The following is a 19,633-nucleotide window of genomic DNA, read 5'->3' as shown; positions in this document are numbered from 1 at the left end:
ACGGAATTTAGAAAGATGGTAACGATAACCCTCTATGTGAGAGAGCAAAAGAGACATAGATGTATAAAACAGTCTTTTGGACTTTGTGGGAGAGGGCGAGGGTGGGATGATTTGGGAGAATGGCATTGAAATATGTATAATATCATATAAGAAACGAATCACCAGTCCAGGTTCAATGCATGATACAGGATGCTTGGGGCTGGTGCACTGGGATGACCCAGAGGGATGGTATGGGGAGGGAGGAGGGAGGGGTTCAGGATGGGGAACACATGTACACTCGTGGCAGATTCGTGTTGATGTATGGCAAAACCAATACAATGTTGTAAAGTAATTTTCCTCCAATTAAAATAAATCAATTTAAATTTTAAAAACCTGCTAATTCCTGATAAAAATGTTAATCCTACTTGTATAGAAATAATTAGTAATACATTTGTACCTGATATGTGTCTCTTTTTTCAACCTGATAGGATTAACAATAAATTTAAAATATTAATATTTCTGGCTTATTTCACATATGAATTTGTGCTACACACTCAATAATTTTTAAATTTTTTTGTCTACAGAAAGTAGTTAATGGCAACAAATATAAACAAACATATCAATAAAGTACTTCATCGCATTGTTTTTCCCCCCTCTGGGAGGTTTGTACTAACATACATTCTTTTACTGACCTTATATGAAAATATGCTAAGTTAATTATTCAACAAGTGTTTAGTGAGGGCATATGACTACATTACTATTTCATTCCTTTCTCCTTCTTTCTAGAAAACTCTATAGTTTCTGTGTGAATTTTTAAAAATTAAAGATGTGTGAGTAGGAAAAGACAATTTCTTAAGCAAATTTCAATTCGTTCTTCTTTTCATTTTTATTAATCTGAGGATATAAAAATGCTTAATAATTTCTCAAAAGCTGAAGAGAATTTTTAGTTAAATACTACATTAACCTAAAAGATGATACTAGTGCATACTGAGAACTTTGGTTCCATATTCAAGAAACTTGAGTTTCATCACTATCTTCACAACAAAAAAGTCATAAGTAGTATCTAGAACAGTGCATGGCTCGGTGTTCCAGTTAAAGGGAAACGTCATTTGACTAGAATAATTTAATAATACACATTATTATTCTCATACTTCCTTTTATATCCAGAATACTGAAATGAAAATATCTATAGCCATGGCAGACAAAATAAAGGCATCCTTAAAGATGGCTGCATCCTAATTACAAGACCTGAGTATGTTACCTACATGGCAAAAAAGGACTTCGCAGATATGATTAAGATTATAAACCTTGGGATGGGAAGCTTATCCTTGATTGCTCACATGGGCTCAATCAACACAAAGGAATTCCTGTGACTGCTAAAATCTGGAAAAGGCAAGAAATGCCTCACCCCTAGAGCCTCTAGAAAGGAGCAGAGTCCTGCCAACACCTTGATCAGTCCAATAAGACCTATGTTGGACTTCTAACCTACAGAAGTATGACGTGATAAATTTGTGTTAAGACATTATATTTGTGGTAGGTTTTACAAGAGAAATAAAAAAGTAATACCTGAATCATATGGGAGAAGTAAAAATAAAACTGAGGAGTTGATTTATGTTCACCAAAAAACAGTTTATGTTCTATAAACAGTCAAAAATTGAAGCTTCCATGAGGAATCCTTACTATGTTTTTAAGGACCAATTATGGAACATATAAATAACATATAAATGTTAAAAAGAAAATCCACTATCAGTCACCTATAAAATTATGCTAATTTTTATACTTCATTTAGGAGTTACCTACCTCTGATCCCAAATATATGAACAGAATGTATGTCAAACAATTTTTTATGGTAACATTTTTCACATTCCTAGTACTCAGAGTATGTCAAACACAGAGTAGGTAATCAGCAAATAGTTGCTGAATAAATAAAAGAAGGAATAAGATTGGAGAATCAAGAGAAATAACCCAACAATTAATTGTTATCTGCATTTTATAATTCTAGAATATGTCATATGTTTAAAACAGTAAAAACTCCCTCTTCACCATTGTTATTCCTGTAGGAATATAAGTAATAAGGTAAAAAATTATATGAAATCAAAAAGTTCCAATGTTCCTTTGAAATATAATCTAGTTTGTTCCTTAATAGAGAATCACAGTGGAGACGATGAAATAAAAACCCAAAAGCTAAAATGTTTTGATGATGTAATGCAATAAACTGACAATATAAAATTTTATTTAATTTATCTGTATAATTTATAATGGAAATGTGTTGACCTCAAATACTAGTGTGCTACAAAAGGAGCTATTTCAAATTTAACAGTTTTCTTATTTTTTAAATAACTTCTGTCTCTGTCTAAAACTTCAACTTTTTTAAGTTTATAATTTGTGGTAAAACTTTTATAAAAGATGTTAAATACATAAAGACAGCCTGGCAGTAAAAAATTAAATACCTTCATTTAATAATAAATGAAAAAAATTAGCAATCTAACCTCCTAGGAGACCAGTTCACTAATTCTGGTTCTCCAGTTCTATTCTGGACAAATATTCTTGAATATAAAAGAAATTTCTGTAAAAAGAATGCAACAATTTTTAGTATAAACAAATTTATGCCTAATTTATATGTTCAACAATAAAAGACTCACTGGGGAAAATGGATCATATCTTGAACATCATGTACTAAAACAAACATCATCTGAAAAAAAGCATGGAAAAGTTTAAACTTATATTGACTTTAATTACTTACAAACATTTATAGAAAAACAAATAGCAATATGCCAAGTTTTTACATATTAATTGATGGCATTATAGGCTATTTAATTGCATATTTTTATTCTATTTTTCAAATTTTTATATTAAATTATTTTATAATCATAAAAATCATTTTACAATGAAAAAGACAAGTTCTAATGTAAACAATTCCAGTTTAGTTATTTCAAATCCTAAAAGATGATGCTGTGAAAGTGCTCACTCAATATGCCAACAAATTTGGAAAACTCAGCAGTGACCACAGGAATGGAAAAGGTCAGTTTTCATTCCAATCCCTAAGAAAGCAATGCCAAAGAACACACAAACTACCATACAATTGCACTCATCTCACATACTAGTAAAATAATGCTCAAAATTTTTCAAGCCAGGCTTCGACAATACATGAACTGTGAACTTCCAGATGTTCAAGCTGGTTTTAGAAAAGGCAGAGAAACCAGAGATCAAATTGCCAACATCCACTGGATCATGGAAAAGCAAGAGAGTTCCAGAAAAACATTTCTGTTTTACTGACTATGCCAAAGCCTTTGACTGTGTGGATCCCAATAAACTGTGGAAAATTCTGAAAGAGATGGGAATACCAGACCACCTGACCTGCCTCCAAGAAATCTGTATGCAGGTCAGGAAGCAACAGTTGGACATGGAACAACAGACTGGTTCCAAATAGGAAAAGGAGTACATCAAGGCTGTATATTGTCACCCTGCTTATTTAACTTATATGCAGAATACATAATGAGAAATGCTGGGCTGGATGAAGCACAAGCTGGAATCAAGATTGCCAGAAGAAATATCAATAACCTCAGATAAGCAGATGACACCACCCTTATGGCAGAAAGTGAAGAAGAACTAAAAAGCCTCTTGATGAAAGTGAAAGAGGAGAGTGAAAAAGTTGACTTAAAGCTCAACATTCAGCTTTAGCATCATTCCTTCCAAAGAAATCTCCTTTAGAATGGATTGGTTGGATCTCCTGAAACTCCAGTACTTTGGCCACCTCATGTGAAGAGTTGACTCATTGGAAAAGACTCTGATGCTGGGAGGGATTGTGGGCAGGAAGAGAAGGGGACAACTGAGGATGAGATGGCTGGATGGCATCACCGACTCAATGGACATGAGTCTGAGTGAACTCCGGGAGATGGTGATGGACAGGGAGGCCTGGCATGCTGCAATTCATGGGGTCGCAAAGAGTTGGACATGACTGAGTGACTGAACTGAACTGAACTGATAGCTATTCAGGATTCCTTGCAATTACATATGAACTTTAGGATTAGCTTGTCTTTCATTTGGATTTTCATAAGGATTGCATCTAACTTGTAAATTGTCATGTTAAAATATTAAACTTTCTAATTTATGAAATAGAATGGCTTTTCATTTATTTAGATCTTAATTCCTGTTAGAAATATCTTATAGTTTTCAGTGTACATGTCTTTAGTAAAATTTAATCTTATGTATTTTTATGCTATTTTAAATAAAATTTTGTTCCTAAAAAAAAAAAAAAAAAGCTCAACATTCAGAAAACTAAGATCATGGCATTCAGTCCCATCACCTCATGGCAAATAGATGGGGAAACAGTGGAAACAGTGGCTGACTTTATTATTTTGGGCTCCCAAATCACTGCAGATGGTGATTTCTGCCATTAAATTAAAAGACACTTACTCCTTGGAAGGAAAGTTATGACAACCTAGACAGCGTATTAAAAAGCAGAGACATTACTTTGTCAGCAAAGGTCCATCTAGTCAAGGCTATGGTTTTTCCAGTGGTCGTGTATGGATGTGAGAGTTGGACTGTGAAGAAGGCTGAGCACCAAAGAATTGATGCTTTTGAACTGTGGTGTTGGAGAAAACTCTTGAGAGTCCCTTGGACTGCAAGGACATCCAACCAGTCCATCCTAAAGGAGATCAGTCCTGAGTGTTCATTGGAAGGACTGATGTTGAAGCTGAAACTCCAATACTTTGGCCACCAGATGCAAAGAGCTGACTCATTTGAGAAGACCCTGATGCTGGGAAAGATTGAGGGCAGGAGGAGAAGGGAACAACAGAGGATGAGATGGTTGGATGGCATCACCAACTCAATGGACATGAATTTGGGTAATCTCTGGGATTTGGTGATGGACAGGGAGGCCTGGGGTGCTGCAGTCCATGGGGTTGCAAAGAGTCAGACACAAGTGAGTGACTGAACTGAACTCAACTGAATGTAAAGAATCACTTCCTCATTATTTGCCATTTCAAATAGTATAATTTTACAAATTCCACAAAAGCTTCTGAAGGAGTGGGCTGCTTTAAGCTCAATCAAGGCCTTTCCAAATGGCATCAAAGTACATTTTAGGTTAAATCTGAGGAATGAAATAGTCTTAAAAAATTAAAATCAATAATAACTATTTGGAAATTGACTGTAGAGAATAAGTTAAAGATAAATATTTTACAAGTGAAAGGCCTACTACTTTTGGCAAATTATAAGAACTGTCCAGTATGGTGAAGTAATGAACTTCCTCAAAACAAGAAGTGTAGAAACAAAGGTTAGACATTAAAAGAAAAGATTTTTTATGTACACAGTAACTAATATTACCTAGTGTTAAGTGCCTGAATTATGTATGTACATACATAATTCATACACTGCAGGTATTTAGGACAAAATTTCCCTAAATTTTTAAACTAATCTGGGTAAAAATTAGTTTTATATATCACTGCAGGTCAAATAAAAGGAATACATTGGTGTTATTATAACTTACTGTGGTAGCACAATGAATATCTTTCCATACTGTGGCTTCTCTGGAGAGATCAGAGGCTTCAAACAAATTATCAAAAATCACTTCCCCAATCATGTCATGTCTAGAAAATCTGTCAAAATCATACACACTGAAATGTAATTTTCTGTTGCTTAGTTGATCATATGCTACAGGAAACTGAAAAGTTTCATCAAACAGAGGATTTAAAGTCTTTCTGTGCACACGAGTCTGAAATTTCTTTTTCCTATCTGGAAGAAGATACATCTTCACATAAGGATCAGAAGTTCCGATGAAGTCTTTAGCAGGGAGATCTAAGGCTTTGATAATTTTCACCACTAGAAGTTCATTTTCATAGTCATACTGGAGGGTGAAATTAAGCTTTCCACAGGTTTTGACATCTTCTTTCCTGTTGTCCTCAGAGTCCACTGATTTCTGTTTGTAGAGCTCTGGTTTTATTCTCCCAATGCTGGTTGTTGTTTCTCCTCTTTGTAAAATGGGTTCTGTGCCCATGCCAAAATCAACACTGGAAACCTGCATTTGCCTTGGTAGGTGTCTTCTGAAGGAATTGTGTCTGTATACATATATATATATACACACAAAAAATCATTTAAGCAGATTGTTTTGATAATAATGTTACATAAAGTGGCATAAAAACTCTTCCTCACACCCATGATAATGAAGTAATCTATCGACAGCAATAAACAGATGGACACACACACACACACACATATACACACAGTACTTTTGAAAAACCAGGGATGAAGTATTCAAAGAAAAAATCTCCTAAAATTATAGAAACACCTAAAACACACAAATGCACAATTTACAAGTTCTTGGTATTTTTACTTACCATCATAAGCACAATTACAAAGAAAGAGGATTACCAAAAAAGTTCAATATTACACAAAATGTTATAAATGTTATCAATTACCTACGTGCATCAAGATTTAAACATTATGCAAACAAATCATTCAGATGACTGGTTTCTTTTCATCTGGATATTTTGGTCCTATGAATTTCCATTTTAGTGTCAATATTAAAGACATACGTCCACATGCTCTTACACTGTGTTATTTCTAACATTTAACCAAATTAATTTTTACTTTTCAAAATATATATAATTATGACAGCCAAAATGAGGACATTTTACTTTTTTCAACATAGAGTGGCTTCAGAAACTCTTAAGGATTGAAAGATTGCAGAATTTTAGAATTTGGGGTTAAATAATAGTTCTTAAAATTCAAACTGAATTTCATATACTCAGTTACTGTTTATCTCATCAACATTTCCAAAACATTTTATATATATATATATCAGCTTACTAATCGTCACCTAACTGTGACTTGCATTAAGATCTGATTCTTTTATACTTTCTGCATGATTTCTAGCATGAGCCATGTCAACTTATGTATTTCCTTAAGGTCTAGTTCCAGGTTTTCTGTTCTTTTTTCAGTCACTGCACTAGACTAATAATCAGTTCCTGAGCTATAATTACTATCTTAAATCTGATGATTCCCAGAGTTTCCTGAGATATAGATATATCTCATATAGACAAAAATTTAGTTCCATATCTCTTTGTCTTCAAGAGGGATTTCTAAACAAATGTCCTAATTTTGCCCCAAAGTCAAGCAAATTCATTATTTTCTCTATTTTGCTTTCAAATCTGTTATCTCTTCTATAATCTCTTATAACAGGTCTAACAGTTTTCTCAATCACTTATGCTTGGAATCCTGCAGTATGCTTTGAATCATCTTTTCTTTAATTCATGGGCTTTGCTCAACTTTCTAAGTCCTGTTGATCTGCTGCTTTGAGACAGCTCATATAATTGCCCATTCTGCTTCATTTCCATTGCTATTCAGTCCAGATTCTCATCACCTCATACTTTGCTTTCTACAGTAGCCTTCAGTTTGGCTTTCCTTCTTTCAGCTCTCTCTTACACTCAATAGCTCTCCAGCGCTTATATCAAAATCCTTTACTCATGTCATTATATCTTTTTCCAGTTGATCATAATTTAAAAAATATTTCTATACAAAAACAAACTAGGACTACTTTATCTCAGATGAGGGAATTTGCTCCTAATTAAACTATACTGAATTCAAAACTAAAATAATTCAATATTTTAGTTTCAGTATTTGAGTATAAATATAAAAGTCTTTACTGACTGACTTCAAGCTTGAAGTGATCTGCTTCCTCAGACTGATCCCATTTTAACGTGTTGAATACGCTATAAAATGCATTTTAATCTTGACTCTATTCCTGATATATAAGATCAGGGGCTTAAATTAGGGTCACAAATCATCAGGAAATAATAAGAATTTTAAAAGGAATACAGGTAGTATATATTGCTGTGAATTATTAAATAGATCTAGTATATCCCACTTTATACATTCAACATTCTTAAGAGACTTGGAATACTTAACTAAACAATCTAATGTTTCTGCCAAACTCACTTTCACTTATGCAGCAATTTAATTTTTTTTTGCAAGCAAAAAACCCGACAAAAATTTTTTTCTTATTTTTTATAAGTTGACCCATGATTTCACCTCCCTATGCTTTTCAATAAAATTTAATCTTCTGTCCTCCCCCTGCTGCTGCTAAGTCACTTCAGTCGTGTCTGACTCTGTGCAACACCATAGACGGCAGCCCACCAGGCTCCCCCGTCCCTGGGATTCTCCAGGCAATAACACTGGAGTGGGTTGCCATTTCCTTCTCCAATGCATGAAAGTGAAAAGTAAAAGTGAAGTCGCTCAGTCATGTCCGACCCTCAGCGACCCCATGGACTGTAGCCTTCCAGGCTCCTCCATCCATGGGATTTTCCAGACAAGAGTACTGGAGTGGGGTGCCATTGCCTTCTCCGTCTATCCTCCCCCTAAAAAATCAATAATTTATTTCTTATGTCACTGACTATAACTGTGCAGCTGTAAGCCCCTTCTAACAAGAATCAAAAAGTAGTAAGATTTTCATTCTAGTAAGCCAGTACCCTAATTATAGAGTAAATAGTGCCTGTTCTAAGTCAGAGTTTAGCTAGTCAGCTAGGAGAAGCTTTAATTATTACAATGTTAAAGTACTGTCATGACAACACAGATCTTCTTTACCTTATTGCATTTTTTTTTTCTCCTTTGGAATGACAGTGGTAAGTGGCTATTTAGTCTCACACAAATATCCAACCAATTAAAGTACAGGCCATTAGACTGCTACAGACCCCACTCTTAACCTTCAAACCTAGGAAGACACCACATATATACTCCTCCTGATGGAGAAGGAAAAGTTCTATCCACCTTACCTGGAACATCCGAGGGTAGCTACTAATTATAGTCAATATTACATAATGTCACAGGAACAAATGTATTAATACAGCAATTTTAAAATATTATTTTACCAACAGTTCTTTTCTTTCAAACAAAATCAGAGACCAGAAGTTGAATACATATGGACAGAATCTCTTTGGGTGACATGTGAGTAGAGTCCTGGAATCACACTGGAAACCATGCCAATATTTCCCACTATCCAAGCAAAAGCACTTGAATAGGATTACACTGGGATGAGATTTTTAAAATGCTGCACTTGAAATCAGACAGTAGTTTGGTCCCAGCCTTCCTATGAAGTGAGCAACTTTGGACAAGTCACTTCACATTTTGAGCTTTATTTTCTTCATCCATGCTGCCATTCTGCTGCTCAGTTGCTTCAGTCATGTCCGGTTCTTTGAGAACCTATGGGCTGTCACCCACCAGGATCCTCTGTCCATGGGGTTCTCCAGGCAAGGATACTGGTGTAGGTTGCCATTTCCTCTCCAGGGAATCCCGACCCAGGTATCAAACCCATGTCTCTTACAATGTATTGTTCTTCATCCTGCTCACAGCGCCAGTTGTCTTGCTGTATCTCACTGTACACACTGTTCGCTGAAACCACAGTAAGCAAGGTGAGAGATAAGAGACTGGAAGAAAATGTGAGGAGTCTAGGAACTTCAGACCTGTTTATTCTCTCCTGGCTGGTGCAGCAGCCATAGAAGACACAACATAACTGCACACCACCCTTCTTTCTTGTCTTCTATTACCACTTTCACATCAATCCCCCTGAATACACCACTCCAGGCTCTAAAAAGTTCAAGTCAACAGATCATATCCACAACATTGTAAAGTAATTAGCCTCCAATTAAAATAAATAAATTTAAATTAAAAATAAAAAATAAAATAAATTTATATTAAAAAAAAAACCAGATCATATTCCCATTAACACTTATTGTGAGTACTTTCAGTTCAGTCACTCAGTCGTGTCCAACTTTTTGTGACCCCATGGACTGTAGCACACCAGGCTTCCCTGTCCATCACCAACACCTGGAGCTTGCTCAAATTCATGTCCATTGAGTTGATGATGCCATCTAACTATCTCATTCTCTGTCACCTCCATATCCTCCTGCTGTCAATATTTCCCACCATCAGAGTCTTTTCCAGTGAGTCAGGTCTTTGATTCAGGTGGCTGAAGTGTTGGAGCTGCAGCTTCAGCATCAGTCCTCCAAGGAAATATTCTGAGTTGATTTCCTTTAGGATTGACTGGTTTGATCTCCTTGCTATTCAAGGAACTCAAGAATCTTCTCCAGCACCACAATTTGAAAGCATTAATTCTTCAGTGCTCAGCCTTTTTTGGTCCAACTTTCATACCTGTACATGACTATTAGAAAAACCATAGCTTTGACAATTGGGACTTTGTCAGCAAAGAGATGTCTCTGCTTTTTTTTTTTTTAATTTTATTTTATTTTTAAACTTTACATAATTGTATTAGTTTTGCCAAATATCAAAATGAATATGCCACAGGTATACATGTGTTCCCCATCCTGAACCCTCCTCCCTCCTCCCTCCCCATACCATCCCTCTGGGTCGTCCCAGTGCACTAGCCCCAAGCATCCAGTATCGTGTATCGAACCTGGACTGGCAACTCGTTTCTTACATGATAATATGCTGTCTAGGTTTGTCATAGCTTTTCTTCCAAGGAGCAAACATCTTTGAATTTTATTACTGAAGTCACTATCCGCAGAGATTTTGGAGCCCAAGAAAATAAAGTATGTCACTGTTTCCATGTTTTGCCCATTTATTTGCCATGAAGTGATGGGACTAGATGCCATGATCTTAGTTTTCTAAATGTTTTAAGTCAGCATTTTTGCTCTCCTCTTTCACTTTCATTGAGGCCCTTTAGTTCCATTTAGCTTTCTGCCATTATGGTGGTGTCATCTACATATCTGAGGTTATTGATATTTCTCCCAAAAACCCTAATTCCAGCCTGGCATTTCACATCAGGTACTCTGTGTATCCGTTAAATAAGTAGGGTGACAATATACAACCTTCATGCACTCCTGTCACAATTGTCAACCAGTCCATTGTACCATGTCTGGTTCTAACTGTTGCTTCCTGGCCTGCATACAAGTTGCTCAGGAGGTAGGTAAGTGGTCTTTTATTCTCATTTCTTTAAGAATTTTCCACAGTCTGTTGTGATCCACACAGTGAAAGGCTTTATTGTAGTCAGTGAAGGAGAAGTAGATGTTTTCCTGGAATTTGCTTGCTTTTTCTATGATCCAGTGGATGTTGGCAATTTGATCTTTGGTCCCTTTGCCTTTTCTAAATCCACCTTGAGCATGTGGAACTTCTCAGTTTACATACTGTTGAAGACTCAGTTCAGTTAAGTCACTCAGTATTGTCCGACCCTTTGCGACCCCATGAGCTGCAGCACGCCAGGCCTCCCTGTCCATCACCAACTCCAGGAGTCCACCCAAACCCATGTCCATTGAGTCAGTGATGCTAACCAACCATCTCATCCTCTGTTGTCCCCTTCTCCTCCTGCCCTCAACCCTTCCCAGCATCAGGGTCTTTTCTAGTGAGTCAGCTTTTCACACCAAGTGGCCAAAGTACTGGAGTTTCAGCTTCAACATCAGTCTTTCCAATGAACACCCAGGACTGATCTCCTTCAGAATGGACTGGTTGGATCTCCTTGCAGTCCAAGGGACTCTCAATAGTCTTCTCCAACACCACAGTTCAAAAGCATCAATTCTTCAGTGTTCAGCTTTCTTTATAGTCCAACTCTCACATCCATACACGACCACTGGAAAAACCATAGCCTTGAATAGATGGACCTTTGTTGGCAAAGTAATATCTCTGTTTTTCAATATGCTATCTAGGTTGGTCATAACTTTCCTTCCAAGGAGTAAGTGTCTTTTAATTTCATGGCTGCAATCACCATCTGCAGTGATTCTGGAGCCCAGAAAAAATAAAGCCAGTCACTGTTTCCACTGTTTCCCTATCTACTTGCCATGAAGTGATGGGACTGGATGTCATGATGTTAGTTTTCTGAATTTTGAGCTTTAAGCCAACTTTTTCACTCTCCTCTTTAACTTTCATCAAGAGGTTCTTTAGTTTTTCTCTTTCTGCCATGAGGGTGGTGTCATCTGCATATCTGAGGTTATTGATATTTTTCCCAGCAATCTTGATTCCAGTTTGTGCTTCCTAAAGCCCAGCATTTCTCATTATGTACTCTGCATATAAATTAAATAAGCAGGGTGACAATATACAGACTTGACCTACTCCTTTCCCGATTTGGAACCAGTCTGTTGTTCCATGTCCAGTTCTAACTGTTGTTTCCTGACCTGCATACAGATTTCTCAGGACACAGGTCTGATGGTCTGGTAATCCCATCTCTTTCAGAATTTTCCACAGTTTATTGTGATCCACACAGTCAAAGGCTTTGGATTAGTCAATAAAGCAGAAACAGATGTTTTTCTGGAACTCTCTTGCTTTTTCCATGATCCAGTGGATGTTGGCAATTTGATCTCTGGTTCCTCTGGATCACAACAAACTGTGGAAGATTCTTCAAGTGAGGGGAATAGCAGGCCACCTTACTGCCCTCCTGAGAAATCTGCATGCAGGTCAAGAAGCAACATTTGGAATCAGACATGGAGCAACAGACTGGTTCCAAATAGGGAAAGGAGTACATCAAAGTTGCATATTGTCACCCTCATTATTTAACTTATATGCAGAGTGCATCATGCAAAATGCCAGACTGGATGAAGCACAAGCTGGAATCAAGATTTCTGGGAGAAATATCAATAACCTCAGATACACAGATGACACCACCCTTATGGCAGGAAGTGAAGAACTAAAGAGCTTCTTGATGAAAGCGAAAGAGGAGAGTGAAAAAGTTGACTTAAAACTCAACATTCAGAGAACTAAGATCATGACATCTGGTCCCATCACTTCATGGCAAAGATGGGAAAACAATGGAAACAGTGTCAGACTTTATTTTCTTTGGCTCCAAAATAACTGCAAATGGTGACTGCAGCCATGAGATTAAAAGACAGTTGCTCTTCAGAAGAAAAGCTACAACCAGCCTGGATAGTATATTTAAAAATGAAGACATTACTTTGCTGACAAAGGTCCATATAGTCAAAGCTATGGTTTTTCCAGTAGTCATGTATGGATGTGAGAATTGGACTATAAAGAAAACTGAGCGCGGAAGAATTGATGCTTTTGAACTGTGGTGTTGGAGAAGACTCTTGAGAGTCCCTTGGACTGCACAGAGATCCAAACAGTCAGGCCTAAAGGAAATAAGTCCTGAATATTTATTGGAAGGACTGATGCTGAAGCTGAAACTCCAATACTTTGGCCATCTTATGTGAAGAATTGACTCTTTGGAAAAGATCCTGATGCTGGGAAAGATTGAGGGCAGGAGGAGAAGGGGATGACAGAGGATGAGATGGTTGCATGGCATCACCTACTCGATGGACATGTGTTTGAGTGAGGTCTGGGAGTTGGTGATAGACCAGGAAGTCTGGAGTGCTGCAGTCCATGGGGTCACAGAATCGGACACAAGTGAGCAACTGAATGGAACTGAATACACACACATACACAGAGATGCACATACCGTTGTTGGTGTTGTTTAGTTGCTAAGTCATGTCTGATTCTTTTGCAACCCCATGGACTGTAGCCAACAGGCTCCTCTGTCCATGGGAGTTTCCAGGCAAGAATGCAAGAAGACTGGAGTGGGTTGCCATTTCCTATTCCACAGTATGTTCCTGACCAAGGGATCAAACTCAAGTCTCCAGCATTGGAAGGTGGATTCTTTACCCCTGAGCCATTAGGGAAGCCCTGCTCTGTAAATATTGTTGAATAAATAAGTTAAAATTTTCCGTGAAAACTTTAGCTATATGACTAACAATCCAATAATAATAAAAGCTGTTTGGAGAGAAAAACTGTTTTTCTTTCAATTATGTGATATAATGGTTAAAATTAATTTGAGTAACTTATCTTTATTCTGTTCAAGGAAATTTGTTCTTTAATAGAAATTAATAAGATGAATTATGGTATTCAGAAAATACTTGTCCCTGACCTTTTATCATGTTAAAAAATGTTTATAAATCAAAACAAGAGATGATAAGCAATTGCTTTTGATGTATCATATATTTAAAGGAATGCATATGAAGTAATTAGGTTGGGAAATTTTTCTTGGTAGTTTTTTATCTACAAATAAAGTTCTGAAAACATAATATTTTATATTAAAAGAATGAAGCAATATAAAAGCCTAAATTTAAAAAAATCTTACAATAACATCTTATCACAATAATAAAACCAAGAATATTTTGTTTGGTATTGCTACATCCCCTATAAGGTCTTTTGACCTTATAATTATGTATTTTGGCTTTAACTTTCTATGCTAAACATGTCACTTAGGCTGTCCCTTAATTTTAAGTATGTTGATGTCTATCATGAGCCTCTCTTCTAGTGAGCTCAGCTAGGATTTGAAGGAAAGTGTTAAAATCCTTCAAATGAATTTACCTACCACTCTGGGGCCCTCCTTCTGTACCTTCACATCTCCTTGAGCATACTGCAAAGAGTGTATTGAAATATCCTATCTTCAGATTTATCTACCATTCCCCAACACTTCCACTAGTATTCTTTATAATAGCAGAAAATAAGTTTCATTGATCTTTTTATGAATTTCATAATAATCACAAGCTGGGATTCAGGAAATATCTGTTGGAGTTCATATCAAATGATTACTAAAAGATCTTATGACTAATAAAAGTCAACTTCCCAAGAATTATTTGTACTATGAAGAAGTGGGCCTAACCAATTTATGTGCTGCACTGTGCTTAGTCACTCAGTCACATCCAACTCTTTGCAACCCCACTGACTGTAGCCCTCCAGGCTCCTCTGTCCATAGCAACTCTCCAGGTAAGAATACTGGAGTGGGTTGCCATGCCTTCCTCCAGGGGATCTTCCCAACCCAGGGACTGAACCCAGGTCTCCCACATTGCAGGCAGATTCTTTACCATCTGAGCCACCAGGGAAGCCCAAGAATCCTGGAGTGGGTAGCCTCTCCCTTCTCTAGAAGATCTTCCTGACCCAGGAATTGAACAGGAGTCTCCTGCATTACAATCAGATTCTTTACCAGCTGAGCTACCAGGGAAGCCCTAGCCAATTTATAATTGGTGCTTATAAAGAGGAGATAATATTTATCAGTATCATTAAACAAAATCTCCTAGTTTTTATACCTTATAAGGTTTTATCTCTGACCTTGGTTCGAAGAGCCACTCCATTTCAAAAGTTAGATTATATACCAAAAGCATATGTTTCCTAAAGGAGATTATTTAACCACCTCAAGCATCTGTACAGTATATTTCATGAATTGTTATTTCAAGGAACTAGATATGCCTTATTTACCTTATATGCAGAGTACATTATGCAAAATACTGGGCTGGAAGAATCACAAGCTGGAATCAAGACTGCCAGGAGAAATATCAATAACCTCAGATATGCATATGACACCACCCTAATGGCAGAAAGCAAAGAGGAACTAAAGAATCTCTTGTTGAAGGTGAAAGAGAAGAGTGAAAAAACTGGCTTAAAACTCAACACTCAAAAAACAAAGATCATGGTATCCATTCCCATTGTGTGTGCATGAAAAGTTGCTTCAGTTGTGTCTGACTCTTTGCGACCCTCTTTGCAGCCCACCTGGCTCTTGGGTCCATGGGCTTCTCCAGGCAAGAATACTGGAGTGGGTTGCCATTTCCTTTTCCAGGGGATCTTCCTAACACAGGGACTGAACCCGGGTCTCCTTCATTGCAGGTGGATTCTTTACCACTGAGCATGGCAAATAGATGGGGGAAAATTGGAAACAATGACAGACTTTATTTTATTTGGCTCCAAAATCACTGCAGATGGTGACTGCACCCATGAAGTTCAAAGATGCTTGTTCCTTTGAAGAAAAGCTTTGACAAACCTAGACTGCAAATTTAAAAGTAGAGACATCACTTTGTCGACAAAGGTTTGTATAGTCAAAGCCATGGTTTTTCCAGGAGTCATGTATGGGTATCAGAGTTAGACCATAAAGGAGGCTGAGCACCAAAGAATTGATGCTTTAGAATTATGGTGCTGGAGAAGACTCTTTAGAGTCGTTTGAACAGCAAGGATATCAAACCAGTCAATTCTAAAGTAAACCCACCTTGAATTTTCATTGGAAGGACTGATGCTGAAACTGAAGCTTCCTCCAATACTTTGACACCTGACGCCAAAGAGCTGACTTATTGGAAAAGACTCTGATGCTGGGAAATATTGAGGGCAGGAGGAGAAGAGGGTGACAGACAATGAAATAGTTGGATGGCATCATCATTTCAATGGACATGAGTTTGAGTAAACTCTGTGAGATAGTGAAGGACAGGGAAGTCTGATGTGCTGCAGTCCATGGAGTCACAAAGAGTTGAGCACACTGAGTGAGTGAACAACAACAGATCTGAGGTTCTCCTATTGTTCTGGTCATGATATCCTAGCAGTTAAACATCTTCTAAATTCTTCATTTGTGTAACATCTTGTTTCCCACTCTGTTCACTATCTTGGAATGAAAATTGCAACTTTTGCTATCTTTTGAGAAGGATTTAATTTTTAAAAAATCTCTTAAAGAAAACTATACAATTCAGTTTTATATATAATTAAAATATTTTTGCATAATTTATTTCTGAGTGTTCTTTCTAACTTTATTTGTGATGACTTTAAGAATTACTTTTCTATGAAACCATGGCTAATGTAAATCCATCAGCACATATAAGTCAATGATTTCTTTAATTATTTTCAGTAGGTACTTAGAATCCTAAAAGTGATCAACCAACATACTTTCTCATCCTCAACAAATTATTTTGCCACTTACAATTCACCTCATTTCACAATAGCAATGAATGCATAGAAAATTGTTCCTTATACTCATCCTAGGGAGTTGACTTAGGATTAACCATCATTATTATCTCACCAGCTGATGATGTCTTTAAAGGAGGAAAGTGGAGATATAATCAATCAAAATCAGTCACTTGATGCTTTTTATGCACTTACCCAGTGATGGAAATTGGGGCTCCCCTGGTGACACAGATGGTAAAGATCCACCTGCAATGCAGGAGTCCTGGGTTCAATCACCGGGTTGGGAAAATCCTCTGGAGAAGGGAATGGGTACCCATTCCAGTATACTTTCCTGAAGAACTCCACGGACGGAGGAGCCTGGCGGGCTATAGTCCATGGGGTCACAAAGAGTCAGACATGACTGAGCAACTAACACTCTCAGTGTCTTTCAATGATGGAAAAAAAGAGCACATTAAAGTAGGTTATATACACACTGGTTCTCTGAGAAGTTATCCTATTAGGTATGGCAATCAGCTAGAGCTCAACATTAAGACAATAAACAATTGCTAGACTGTAGATATGACTTTAAAGGACAATAACTGATAATTGGATAGGAAAAGATTTATTTCCTTAAAGATCTGATAGTGAATAAAACAGTTTGTCATTCTAGACAAAGGAAATGAGCACAGAAGAACAAAGTTGAGATCTACAGGAAGATGATAAAAAGACCAAGGACCTTTCTAACTGGTAACCATGAAAGACCCATTTGGATAGATAAGATGAAGTCATCAAATTCATTTACTGATTTTTTAAATCCAACAAATATATCCTGAATTCCTACAGTGCTTTGTCTAGGTTTCAAGAGCAATGCAGAAGTGAAATCAGCAGATTTTCTGCCTAAGAAGGCAGGGCTATATGTTTGGGGCAATATGGACCTAAAACATTATAATGGCAGCTTGGCATCATCAGACACATACATCAAACATCAAAAGTTTGAATGTCAAGCTTTTAGTCTAGGATTTGACTAGACTTGGAATGACAGAAGTGTCACTTAATACTTTTTATGAAATCTTAGATTCTTCCTTTATAACTTTTCTCAGTTTTCATTCAGTTGTTTGCAACTTCCTGATTTTTATCATGCCTGAACTAATATATTACTTTCAAAATAGATGTCTTTTTCTACAGCCTGCCCTCAAACTGTCGTCAAATTAAGTTCACTAAAACACAGCTCTTTAACCAAGAGATTCTTCTGACACAAATATTTTTGACAGGACAGACCTTGAACATTTTGTCTATGATTTCAAGGCCTTCTCAGACTTTAATTCCAACTGACTTTATCTTCAATTATCCCTCAACTGACCTCTATTTTCTGATCAAGGTAACTTACCTGATGTTTTCATAGCAAGATTTCCTATTCTGTATCTTTCCATATAAAATGTTTCCATCTGGAATTCATACCCTCTTCGAATTGCCATTTATGTGAATTTCTAGTTTCCTTCGGCCTCAGATCCATGCCTCAGCTGGCAATGATTTTTCTATTCTCTTAAGTCCACATTTTCTACCACACAGTATGTACTTGTAATTTTGAATACTGTAATTTCTTATGTTTCTTATCTTTCTGCATTATGTTGTGGATGTTTTTCTCAGTTCCCTAGAGTTGCAGATCAGATACAGTATGCAGAATACCCTGACCATACTTAAAAGTTATATCTACTGAATATATCTACTAAGTAAGACTACTGGATGAATGAAAAAGCAATCAAGATAGATGCTAGAATAATGTTAATAGTAAGAAATACACAGACGTCTGTTGGGCTGCCAGGAGGCTGATGGGGTCAAATGTCCAAATATTTGAAAAGGAAGATGAGAACTTGAGAAATGCGATAGTTTCTAGCATGTTGTTAACTATTTAGGATGTCACTTAAAAATAGAGACAACTAAAAGTTGAGAGACTATGATGCTTGTCATCTATTGTCTAAGCCAAATAAAAGGGAGTCCTGATACCAGACTAGAGCTGGGATATCCTAATAAGGGGAGGGAACCAAGCATTAAAGTTAAATTACTGTGTGGGTTGGTGGGGTAGGGTTCCTGATATTGCTAGACTTCAATGAAAAGTTAGCATTTGAGCAGAATAATCCAATTTATAATAATGTGCCCTCAAGCTCTCTGTATAATAAACATCAATTTCCCCTTCCTCTCTATATAAAGATAATTAGTATGATGAAGTAATTAACATATATGGGGAGTTTTGAGAAATAGAATAATCAAGTTTTCTGCAAGAAATTCATCCCAAGGTCAAACAGATTAAAATCGTGACTAGCTATTCATGATAACCACATATAATTCCACATTTCTAACTGAGCAGAATGAGCAGGAAGATGCCCTCATTCTCCAACCTCCAAGCTACCTGTCCTCAGTGGACTTTGTAACCATCTTTTTTCCTGTTATTTTTATTTTGTAATAGGGTAGAGCTGATTAACAATATCATGATAGTTTCAGGTTAATAGTGAAGGGACTCAGCCATACATATACATGTATCCATTCTCCCCCAAACTCCTTTCCTGTCCAAGCTGTTACATAACACTGAACAGAGTTCCATGTGCTATACAGCAGGTCCTTGTTTGTAACATCTGATTGTGAAAAAACCATATCTTCTTGGCTTTAACTCTAAAAATGTGTTACATAAATCTGGATAAACGTGAGTTCTAATTTTCACCAGCTTCATTTCTTTAGGAAATTTTAAGAACCTCTCTGGATTTCAGTTAACTCAGAAGCAATAGGGATAATTAATAATAACTTCATGCAGGCTGGTGGAGGATTAGCAGGAAGGATGCTGGCATGGTGACTAAACTGCAAGCACTCAAAAATGATATTTTATTTTCTTCCTTCCCCAACCTCTCATAAACAAGGAAATTCAAAGAGGTCAATGATATCAAGCTTATAGAAAAACTATGAATCTGTACTATACTTTTTCTCTTAAAAAATATGAGACATATGTACAATGCCATCTTTATATTTTTTA

The 19,633-nt window shown here is 36.7% G+C and overlaps 1 protein-coding gene across 2 annotated transcripts in view; it reads right to left on the bottom strand.

The window, feature by feature from the left end:
- The window catches only part of SYT10 (synaptotagmin 10), a 116,377-nt gene that overhangs the window by 54,429 nt on the left and 42,315 nt on the right, over nt 1–19,633 (bottom strand). For both annotated transcript variants that reach the window (XM_086401354.1, XM_086401355.1), the window contains exon 3: nt 5,468–6,035. In XM_086401354.1, the coding sequence (XP_086257480.1) occupies nt 5,468–6,035 (568 nt within the window). The remainder of the gene's footprint in view (nt 1–5,467; nt 6,036–19,633) is intronic.

Source organism: Bos grunniens, chromosome 5, assembly GCF_055505025.1.
Source record: "Bos grunniens cultivar Pamir isolate PY7600 chromosome 5, Bosgru_T2T1.0, whole genome shotgun sequence".
Taxonomy (NCBI): Eukaryota; Metazoa; Chordata; class Mammalia; order Artiodactyla; family Bovidae; genus Bos; species Bos grunniens.
This window is presented reverse-complemented; position numbering and strand designations above follow the sequence as displayed.